Source organism: Corythoichthys intestinalis, chromosome 21 (assembly GCF_030265065.1).
Source record: "Corythoichthys intestinalis isolate RoL2023-P3 chromosome 21, ASM3026506v1, whole genome shotgun sequence".
Classification (NCBI taxonomy): domain Eukaryota; kingdom Metazoa; phylum Chordata; class Actinopteri; order Syngnathiformes; family Syngnathidae; genus Corythoichthys; species Corythoichthys intestinalis.
Genome location: NC_080415.1, coordinates 5,034,933 through 5,046,932, shown reverse-complemented (window position 1 = coordinate 5,046,932; position 12,000 = coordinate 5,034,933). Strand labels below are relative to the sequence as shown.

At 38.6% G+C, this 12,000-nt stretch overlaps 1 protein-coding gene across 1 annotated transcript in view; it reads left to right on the top strand.

The window, feature by feature from the left end:
• The first annotated feature begins 2,071 nt into the window (after positions 1 to 2,071).
• Positions 2,072 to 12,000, top strand: part of LOC130909688 (1-phosphatidylinositol 4,5-bisphosphate phosphodiesterase delta-3-A-like) — a 58,827-nt gene continuing 48,898 nt past the window's right edge. The window contains exons 1-3 of the mRNA XM_057826443.1: positions 2,072 to 2,365; positions 8,752 to 8,807; positions 11,356 to 11,467. Of these exons, the coding sequence (XP_057682426.1) occupies positions 2,275 to 2,365; positions 8,752 to 8,807; positions 11,356 to 11,467 (259 nt within the window). The 5' untranslated portion in view covers positions 2,072 to 2,274. The remainder of the gene's footprint in view (positions 2,366 to 8,751; positions 8,808 to 11,355; positions 11,468 to 12,000) is intronic.

The window sequence follows — 12,000 nt, the reverse complement described above, 5'->3', positions numbered from 1 at the left end:
AGTCAAATGAGTTAATTTTAGGGCATGTCCGGTCATTTTCTATTCATTTTGGGACGTTCCTGGGTCACATCCTGACAAGAAACCCCAAATAAACAGAAAGTGCCCGTAAACAGAGATGGACTGGCCATCGGGCGTACCGGGCACTTCCCGGTGGGTCGACACACACTTTTGGGCTGGTGACACAGTTTAATAACATTTCTTGAAAAAGTTTCTTGGCCATGGCGTGTGGCCAATTTGTTGGTCCAATTTTTGTTACTGCAATGTATTTCAGTGTTTCATTCCCCCCGCCTCCCCCCCCGACCACTGAGACGGAAATGAATGAGAGGGAGGTGCAGAGACACAGCTGAAAAGCCTGCAGGTTGATACGGCTAAATTTGGAAGAATACTGACATGGTTATTCACACAAAACCCTGTAAAGCGTCAGCAAAAGCGGGTACTTCGACAGGCTCTGCCACTAAAGTGGCACCAACTTTCTTGTGCTTGCGCGCGCGTGTGTGTACGTGTGTGTGTGAAGAGAGTGATAAATTAAATAATTTAAATAAATTGAGTGATACACAAAGAGAGAAATTAATCAATGAGTAGACTGTCCCTAGACCCTAACTTACAGTGTTGTAGTAGTTTTCTATAAAGTCAATTTGCATGTCCTATTAAGTCCATGTTAAAAATGTATTGCTATAAATATTTGTCGTAATACATTTCCCCACAGTGGTACTAATAATGATTTTTCACATTTAATCTTATGCTAAACTGTTAAGTATGTTTTTAAAAGTAGCAGCAAAAAATATAACACTTATAAATTAATTAAAAAATAATAAATGATTGAATAAATAAAATAAATTATTAATAAATTAATAACCATCCTTTGCCCCTATCTTTTCATTAGCTAAACCAGACTGAGGAGTGCAGGAGTCACAGGGAGAACGGTTTTTCAAATAGATTGGACTTTTTGCTCCCTCCAGTGGTCGTCAATGAGTTAATTTCGGGGCATTTTCGGCCACTTACTGTTGATTTTGCGGCACTTCTGGGTCATTTTCTGTTGTTTTATGGTTACTGAACAGAAGGTGACCAAGGGTTTTTTTTTTTGTTTTGTTATTTTTTAATTAACAAACAACAACAAACATTACAAAATAAGTGGCATGGTACAATGTTAAACAACTTTAAAAGTAACAGACAAGCCTAGAGCATAATCATGACCATAATATTAAAAATTACAATCACATATAACTGCAAAATTAGAAAAAAAAATGAAGGAAAGAAAGAAAAAAAAGATGTACAAAATAAATAATAATAAAAGAAAAATTCTAGGGTCTACCAGGGCGGGTCTACTAGCCAAGTCAAGCTCCTCAACAGGAAGTGACCGAGGTTCACGCTGACGTAAAAAAAAAAAAAAAAAAAAAAAAAGCGCTTTGTAATAATCCATTGATATTTAATTCAATATATGTAGTTATTTTTATATTTAAATCATAATTCTTATTTTTGTATTTATGATTGTTTTTATTTTCATTCATTTGTTCGTTTATTTATGTATTAATTTTGGGGGGCAGTTTTGGTCCCTCATACCATAGACGCTGCTGTTAACATCACGTTACAAGGTTCACCAAATGGATGAATTTGACGGTTTTGGCATGGCTAAAAACAAATGACAGTGTAAATAATGTGGAATGTCAACAAAGTCACATTCATTCATATTTTATTGCACAATACACACATCGCTAGCCGTCTAATTTTACACTACTCTAATCAGATTAGTATTTGCCGTTTGTTAAGCTACCGTAGTTGGAAAACCGGAAGTACAGGGAAACGAGTTAACAGGCAAAATAAAATTCCTTGAAAAAACGGACAATGTAATTGAAATGGTAGTTAATCGTTTTGTTTATCAAGGGAGACCATACATATATAATCACATATAGTTTTATTTAAATTATTATCGTGTATAGTGGGATCGAAACAGCCTATTTATTTTTCCTAATATGTCATATGTAGGTCATTCGAGTCATTTTTGAAATCTTATTTTGAAAGTAACGTTTACAGTGCGCTAACGTTTGCCAATTATTGAATGCAGAACATCGACTGTTAAAAAAATAAAACATGTAGAGCGATGAGTGGTTTGTTCAATCGTGTTTAGATGACGTCAACATTGGGAAGGTTGGTTCAATGCCGAATCCATCCTCTACACCAGGATAAAAAGTAAACGTGCTCGGCAAGGAAGCATCAAGTATACAGCAGTGACGGAAGGACGCGGGATAAAGAAAATCAAGCCTCCTCATTAACATTATGTTTAGAAACAGAGGGAAAGCCGCCCCCGCGCGCAAGAACGGGAACGGGACGTCCGATTCCAAGGCCATCCATCCGTTAAGGAGTCTAGGTTAGTGCAATGTTCATCATAAACTCACGGTGCAGATATGGTAAGTGCTTATCTGCCAACAAGACCGTTATTTGTCTAAAGGAACTCGGGAGACAGAGGTTGTTGCCAACAACAATGATTTTCAATGAAACATTACAATTTGAATCTAAATCATGTGTAATTGCATTTATGGAAGATGGGGTTTGACCCGCAAAAATTGCGCACGCAGGAAAATACATATTTTCATTTAATATTAGGCTAGTGCGTGCAGCACAGTAAGAAGCGACAAAAATCTATATTTTATAGTTAATATATTTTTCAATGGGATAGATAGATAGATAGATAGATAGATAGATAGATAGATAGATAGATAGATAGATAGATAGATAGATAGATAGATAGATAGATAGATAGATAGATAGATAGATAGATAGATAGATAGATATAAACAAACTTTGTCATTCTTGTACGCACAAGTGAATACAGAAAGAAATGTAGTTGCATTGACCCACACAGTATTGAGAATTAGATAAAATAAAATAAAATGAAGTAATAAAGTAAAATAAAAACATGAATAAACTACTAAAAGAGCAAAAATGATAATAAACAGATTCTGCGGCGTTCAGCACACATAATTAATCTCGTGCTAAATGGCTGCAAAGTAATTTAAATTTTACTTAGCAACAGTGAATCTGTTGGGCATTTTTGGCTTGAAAAATGGGTTTCACCTAAAAAAAAAATAGATTTAAAAACAAAACTGTACTCATTCTTTTATTCAGTTCTTTTGGACAATGCATTTATGTTTGATTTCTTGCTGGAATGCGTATCCCATTGTGACCATGCATGCACAGTATCTGGGTTTAAGGATGTCTCTTTTTGTTGTAAATTAGCTCTGCTGCATTTCTTAGCCACAAAACTCCTTGAAAAGAGGTTTTAATCTTAATGATGCTAAGCTATTTAAATAAAGCATTTGATTTGATTTTTGTTTTTTATGTGGGACAGTAAGCAGTTTCATCGTGAATGCAGTATTCATTACTAAATTACATGGTATGTTTTTGAGTGAAACACATTTTTTGATAGACGTACACAAAAAGCCCAAACACGGACTGGAGTTAAGATTTAGTATGTGCCATGAACTCTGAAATGCATCACATCATCTGCAACCATGTAACTTTGTATGTTGGATTGCATATTCCTTGTCAAATAAATATGTAAATGCACAAATGATCTTTCTTTTTATCATGTGTGTTAATTTATTGAATCTCTTTCTCACTGTAACGTATAGTACTGCCTATAATTTTCTCAAGGGGTAATCAACTTCAGTAGCCTACACTTTAGTGGTCACAACTGCTATGCCTCCATGTTTAGCATGTTGGGACCTCCGTGAACACACATGCGAGCTATTACAAGCTTCTAAAGTGGCTTCAACTCAAAACCGCTAAAACTGCCCCTCCCAACTTGCCCTCCTATTATTTCTATGTCTCTTTCATTTAGTTTCAGGTCCCTTTAGGTCCGACCTGGGCGGTTATTTTCCAGCGTGTATTCCACATGTCTGGAGGACCACAGCTGCCAAAATTAAAATGAAATAAATAAATAAAGGTGAAAATGCAAATACAAAAATACATATTAAATTGAATTAAATATCAATCGATTAATAAAAGCGCATATTTATTTTTTTTATTGTCATTGTGAACACCCAGAAGGAAATGTTATTCAAATGAGGGTGCGGTCCTAAGTGTTGAATTATTCAGCTATTGGTCAATGGACATTCAAGTGCAGCAATCGGCTAAATAATGCCTGCTTGTACAGGACCACTTAAAACAAAAAGTACAGATTGGACAAGTACGAGAAAGTCATCACAAAATCCAATGAGTAGCCAACGCCAGCTGTTGCAGATGATGATTGGTTAGCGGTAAGCATTTGGAGGTAATGTTAGAGAATACAATAAGCAAATAGCGTTGCTCAAGCGTTACCATCTACATAGCATTACCATATACATATCCAAGTTCCACCCAATATGCAAACAGTTCAACCCAAGGCACTCATAAATTGTTATCGAGGGCCAAACCAACAATAACATGAACTGAATTAGTTTTAGTACTGAACATCTGTCATTGATTAAGAAAAAAAAAACATAGATTATGAGTTTTAATCACCTGCTATTTTTATTCAGCGATAATGGTCAATCTCTGCAGAACTTTTACCATTGAGCAGTCCCTGATGGTGTCGTGGTTGATTTTCCTGATTGCGGCGCAAGCAGTGTCGGGTTGATTTCCACTCAGTGGCGGTGTGATTGTGAATGCGAATTGTTGATTCTTTCTGTGCCCTACGACTGACTGGCGACCAGTTTAGGATATAGTCGTCCGAAGTCAGCTGGGATAGCTCCAGCACCCCGTGACCCTGACAAGGCTAAGTGGTGTTGAAAATGAATGGACGGATCTTACTATTGTCACTTTATTCAAGATGTTTGATTGTAATAATGTCGGAAAAAATCATTTAAAATAATTCTATGAAGATATCACTTCCTAATTTAGAAGATGCGGAGCTGCGCAGTTTCAGAAAAATCACCACTCTCATCCAGAACCAGGAGAAAACATAGTCACAAAGTTCACAGTTGTGTTTTTCAGCAGAAATGATTTAGTTTTCTGTACCCTGCACGGTTGTATAAACCGCATACAATCACCTCTTCTGCAACCTTGAGTGTTATGCAGGGGTCGGCAACACGTTTTGAGAGCCGCATACGGCTATTTAGCGCCCCCCTAGTGGCTCCCTGGAGCATTTTCAAAAATGTTTGAAAATGGAAAAAAAGGTTGAGGGAAATATATTTTTTGTTTTGATATGGTTTCTGTAGGAAAACAAAAAGTGACTGTAAAAATGTATGAATAAATATTAAATTTCATCATTTCTGTCAATGAAGATTTGCATCATAGCCTGCGACACACGCTTGACTGCGCTTGACAGTTCGTGATGTTCCATTATTCTCCCCATATGATTGGCCGAAGAGTTGAAATGCATATTTCAAAATGAAACGTCGGGTCACAGCAACGCTTGCACAAATGTTGAGTTCTTTTTTTCTGTAACCATGGACGATTTATATGAGGAAATTGTCCACTACTTAAAGACAGGAGAATGCAGCATCTGGACTCTCTCCTCAAAATGTCCCAAGGGCTGAAAGGCCCACATTCGAGAGTGACAGATGTCTGCGCACACGTTTGCTCTTTTATGTAGCTTTAACATTTGTTAATAGCACTCTCTGTGTGTGATATCATCAGTCGTTTTACATACGCATTTTTAAATAGGCACTTTTAAGCAAACGCATTCAAGAACAACCGGACCATTTTTAAACAGGCATTTTATTGGAGAGCGTTTAGACTCTAAGGCCAATCATATAGCGAGAATAATGAAACATCACTGTCAAGCGCAAGCCCCCCGAGGGGATACTGAGGGCGAGTGGATAGTGTACCTACACCGGGAGATAATAATGCGTGGAAAACCATTCACAGATGGTGAGTACATGATGGAGACATTCATCACCATATCAGAACACGTGTTTGCAGACTTCAAAACAAAACTGAGGTAATAAAAAAAATAAATAAATAAGACATGCCTAGATAAGGGGCATATTATGCAAGTTCCATTTTGTTGTTTTTTGACACCTCGAATTAAAAATGACATCAAAAATACGATTTCTTTATTGCATTTCTATAATTTCATAAAAGCAATGAAACAAGTCATTAATATTGTAATGAAATTAAAGTTGAGGTAGCATCATACAACAGAGTAGTCACGTGGTGCGTTGGATGCACTGCAGGGAAAATTACATAAAATCATGAAGGCACATAATGTACAGTGCCTTGCAAAAGTATTCGGCCCCCTTGAATCTTGCAACCTTTCGCCACATTTCAGGCTTCAAACATAAAGATATGAAATTTAATTTTTTTGTCAAGAATCAACAACAAGTGGGACACAATCGTGAAGTGGAACAACATTTATTGGATAATTTAAACTTTTTTAACAAATAAAAAACTGAAAAGTGGGGCGTGCAATATTATTCGGCCCCTTTACTTTCAGTGCAGCAAACTCACTCCAGAAGTTCAGTGAGGATCTCTGAATGATCCAGTGTTGTCCTAAATGACCGATGATGATAAATAGAATCCACCTGTGTGTAATCAAGTCTCCGGATAAATGCACCTGCTCTGTGATCGTCTCAGGGTTCTGTTTAAAGTGCAGAGAGCATTATGAAAACCAAGGAACACACCAGGCAGGTCCGAGATACTGTTGTGGAGAAGTTGAAAGCCGGATTTGGATACAAAAAGATTTCCCAAGCTTTAAACATCTCAAGGAGCACTGTGCAAGCCATCATATTGAAATGGAAGGAGCATCAGACCACTGCAAATCTACCAAGACCCGGCCGTCCTTCCAAACTTTCTTCTCAAACAAGGAGAAAACTGATCAGAGATGCAGCCAAGAGGCCCATGATCACTCTGGATGAACTGCAGAGATCTACAGCTGAGGTGGGAGAGTTTGTCCATAGGACAACAATCAGTCGTACACTGCACAAATCTGGCCTTTATGGAAGAGTGGCAAGAAGAAAGCCATTTCTCAAAGATATCCATAAAAAGTCTCGTTTAAAGTTTGCCACAAGCCACCTGGAGACACACCAAACATGTGGAAGAAGGTGCTCTGGTCAGATGAAACCAAAATTGAACTTTTTGGCCACAATGCAAAACGATATGTTTGGCGTAAAAGCAACACAGCTCATCACCCTGAACACACCATCCCCACAGTCAAACATGGTGGTGGCAGCATCATGGTTTGGGCCTGCTTTTCTTCAGCAGGGACAGGGAAGATGGTTAAAATTGACGGGAAGATGGATGCAGCCAAATACAGGAACATTCTGGAAGAAAACCTGTTGGTATCTGCACAAGACCTGAGACTGGGACGGAGATTTATCTTCCAACAGGACAATGATCCAAAACATAAAGCCAAATCTACAATGGAATGGTTCGAAAATAAACGTATCCAGGTGTTAGAATGGCCAAGTCAAAGTCCAGACCTGAATCCAATCGAGAATCTGTGGAAAGAGCTGAAGACTGCTGTTCACAAACACTCTCCATCCAACCTCACTGAGCTTGAGCTGTTTTGCAAGGAAGAATGGGCAAGAATGTCAGTCTCTTGATGTGCAAAACTGATAGAAACATACCCCAAGCGACTTGCAGCTGTAATTGGAGCAAATGGTGGCGCTACAAAGTATTAACGCAAGGGGGCCGAATAATATTGCACGCTCCACTTTTCAGTTTTTTATTTGTTAAAAAAGTTTAAATTATCCAATAAATTTTGTTCCACTTCACGATTGTGTCCCACTTGTTGTTGGTTCTTGACAAAAAATTAAAATTTTATATCTTTATGTTTGAAGCCTGAAATGTGGCGGAAGGTTGCAAGGTTCAAGGGGGCCGAATACTTTTGCAAGGCACTGTATTTTTAGCCAACTTAGTTATTTTGTTAGTAGGCTAATATAGTTAATACAGATATATACAGCATGCGTTGCCTTCATTATTAGGCTTATTTAAAGTTTTTAATTTTTTGTGGCTCCAGACATATTTGTTTTTCATTTTTTTGCTCCAATATGGCTCTTTCAACATTTTGGGTTGCCGACCCCTGGCATAACCAACTAACACTTTTGTATTTTTTTTTAAGTGAAGTCACAGATATTCGTATTTGCACTGATTTTCTTTTCTAGTGTTTTGGTTTTCTTGTGTTCAAAGTAGTGATGTTCCGATCGGCGCCCAATACAGCTATTTTGGGAACATCAGACAGTGTCAGATTTGGTCACAAGACTGGATCCGATGCAGTATTTACGTTTTTTAGCACCATTGTGATTTTTGGATGCTCTAACTCAAACCAAAAGACAAAAATGTCCGCTGTGTGGGACTACTTCTCTTTAGAAACTAATGATAGTAAAAGAGCATCATGTAACATTTGTAAACGGACGAATCCTTGAGGAGGAACCAGCAGGAACCACTTTAATACAAAAAATATGAGTTGTCATTTACTGGCATTTTTTTATTTTTAAAAAAAATTTTAGTGGGTTAAAAATTTGGGTATCAGATCAGGTTTTGGCAAAACATCTTGAAAAATCTTATCATATCATTTGTAAAAAAAAAAAAAAAAAAAAATCAGCATCAGGACATCCCTAGTTCAAAGCACTGTTTGCTCCTGGGAAGAAAGTGTCTCTGTAACATCGACTGCAGGGCAACAAGTTGAACAGATGGTGACTGTGGTTAGATGGGCTAGGGTTAGGGATTCAAACTTGCAGTAACTAACTGAAAAGTAGAGACTGATACTTAATGCAGTAGAATTATGTCTGTTTCCTTTCCTTATCAAATGCTGCTCTTCTTTTCTAACAGGACTGCAGGATGATGACGATGTCCAGTGGATGTTAAAGGGTTCCAATATGGTCAAGGTATGTTCAGGTGTCACACACATACCTATACACAAACAAGTTTTCAGATTTGAATTCAGTCCAAGTAATTGACTTTCCATGGCATTGACACTGTTGCACTTACATTACCATTGTCTGTAGTAAATGGTAAATGGATAGGAATTATATAGCATTTTTACAGAATAACGAGATATCGTATGTGTGTACATGCGCTCTTACTCGCGTGTGGAAGGACTTCCTGCTTTATACTTCCTGCACCGAAAAAAAAGCATGCATAAAAAAGGCAATATTATTTTAAAAAAAAAAAAAAAAAAAGAAAACTACTGGAGACAAAATGGCAAAGGAGACTCCAGCGTCGTAAAGTGGAAATCACTTAAGTCAGGTACGTCGTAAGCTGGGGACTACCTGTATATGGATTGTGGTTGCAGTACCATTTTGAGTCACCAATTTTTCATATTGCTCCTTTACAGTAATAGTACTTAAAGGCCGAGTTATGCTTCCGCGTCAGACCTGCGCCGTCAAGGAAGACCCGATTTCGGACTCTCCGCCGCAGCCTGACGTGCACCTCCAGAATTTTCTGGCTTCGCGTCGCGTCAACGCGTGTGACGTGTTAGAATTGGACTGTGATTGGTCCGCTCAGAATGTTGTTTCCAGTTCAGCGCGAAATCACCGCCATTGTCAAACCTTAATTTTCTACACGCAAGAATTGACCAAGCCGACAGAGTATCAACGAAGAGCAAGTACGACAACTTCTAAAATGTCTCGTGAAGACATTATTAAGATTGCCGAATGGCAAGCTGTTCGTGGGAGGAGATTGCTGAAAATACGCGGCTGGAGGTCAGCCAGCGATTGAATAAAAAAATGGAAGAACCACCGAGACAAATATGTGTGTGTTCGGAATCAAATGGCCACACGAAGAGGTGACCCCAGTCGGCCAAAAGCTGCCAGCTGTTTATCATTTTGTGTCGTGTTTTTGGTTGGTGCAATTCATCATTTATTGTGTACATATGTTTGCTGTGAGTCTGTGACTTATTCACATGTCACACTTCAAGTATATGAAGAATAAAGCACATTTGTGGTGTCAAAAGAGTTGTTTTAATGTTTAATTTTCAACAAAAGACATTTCACACTCGATACATCATCACCGATTGAGAGTGCTTCGGTGCTTTTATGATAACGTTAACAAGAAGGCTTCCAACGCAGTTTGGGAGGTTCCATAGCCACCAGAAATCTGCTATGGCTTCCCACTGGCTGGTTGTAGGACACGGCAAACAAATCAGGCCGGAGGGCTTTGCAGACCTCGGACAAAACGCTGGACGCAGTGCTCAACGCCAGTTTGAAGCTAGCCGCCACAGCTTGCTGTTTTCCACCCGACGCTAGAACTCTCTGTGCGGCATCAAAAGTTGGACAGACCGCCTCGAAACCGTCTTCTGCGTCGCCTGTGGCTCAACATTTGTATGATCAACATTTATTCAGTGTTGATTAGCTGAAGATCCACATTCAAGCGTTCCATCTTGCATTGTATATTTTTTCTCTGTTAAACTAGAGGAAGTCGACAAGCGTGCTCCAAAACCATACAAACACAACGCCACACCCCTCTAGTGGCATGGCGGTGAATTACAGAGCAACGCGTTCCCTCACCGCAGAACTATCGAGTGCTCATTGATGCCGTAGTAACTTCACCGTCACCGCAACGCAGGAGCATAACTCAGGCTTAACTCTCTAGCCATTTGTCTGGCTTCTTTGCAAGATGAGTTTGATGACTTTCCCTCCCCCTAAAAAATGTGGTCACGTGACCAACTTCTATGGTCACCTGGATAACAGGAGGCACTAATCCTCCCTTGCATAAGACACCCTACTTGCTCCTATAGTGTACTACTTAGATATTATTATTCATTCATTTTCCGAGCCGCTTATCCTCACGAAGGTCACCGAGGTGCAGTAGCCAATCCCAGCTAACAATGGGCAGTAGGCGGGGTACACCGATGTTCCCCGGAGAAAACCCACGTAGGCACAGAGAGAACATGCAAACTCCACACAGGAAAGCCGGAGCCCGGATTGAACCCTTGATATCAGAACTGTGAGGCAGACGTGCTAACCACTCTGCCACTGTGCTGCCTACATATTATAACAAGAAAAAAAAAAAAAACATAACCACTAGGATGTTTTTGATGTTGAATCTCTCTAAAGGGGACAGACAAATAGACTACATTTACTGTACATCAATTTACCTTTTTTTTTTTTTTTTTTTTTGCAATTTGATCAAATTTCACTAGTTTGTTGTAGGAACTTTGGCATTGGAAAACATTCCAATAATATGTGTTTTAAATGTATATAATAGACTATAATTGGAAAACAAAATGCCATTGGGTGATGTGACTGAGTGGGTTTCTGTTTCTGTGCTTAATTCACTGTGATATAAAGGTAACCCGCCAAATGTGCACACCTAGCTTGTCAACAGGTGTGTAATTTGGTTTATTGTCTGCCACCACTATGATGATGGATTCTGCAAGAGGTAGCCGGACATAACAGAAATAAGAACTAATCAATGAATCATTCCTTTGTAAAGATCCGATCACCTCATTGGCAAAAGCGACGTACCCTGAAGCTGCTCGAAGACGGCGTCACAATATGGTGCCAGTCCCGCAAAACTTTCAGTCGAGCCAAGGCGCGACAATCCTGTAAGTATTATGCATTTTTACAATATATTCAATGTAGGCCTGAACAATATTGGAAAAAACTATTGTTGCGATTTTTGGGGGGTTTGCAATATATTATGATATTATATTGCGATATATATATACTTTCTCCAGAAATTTCCACTAGATGACTTGAATAGGTGTTTGGAAAGACTTTGGATGATTCAACGTGACCACAATGTACAGTGATCCCTCGTTTTTCGCGTTGAGTGGGGACCAGAAAGTGATAAGTGAAAACTGCAAAGTAGCGCACCACCCAACCCCCCCCCCCCCTCCCCTCCCAAAAAATATTTTTGGGCTGTGTGTTCCATGTATTTATTCAGATTTAGCATTGGAAAGAGGTACATATAAGACGTTTTTTTCACTTTCTTCCCAAAGTATGATTAAAAAAAATGCACATATATTATATATTATTATATATTTTTAATAAATGGTTTTTAAGCACTTCAAATGTAATAATCATGATCAGTTTTAAACATTACAGTCCCACCGAATCATTTTTAAACAAGAATAAA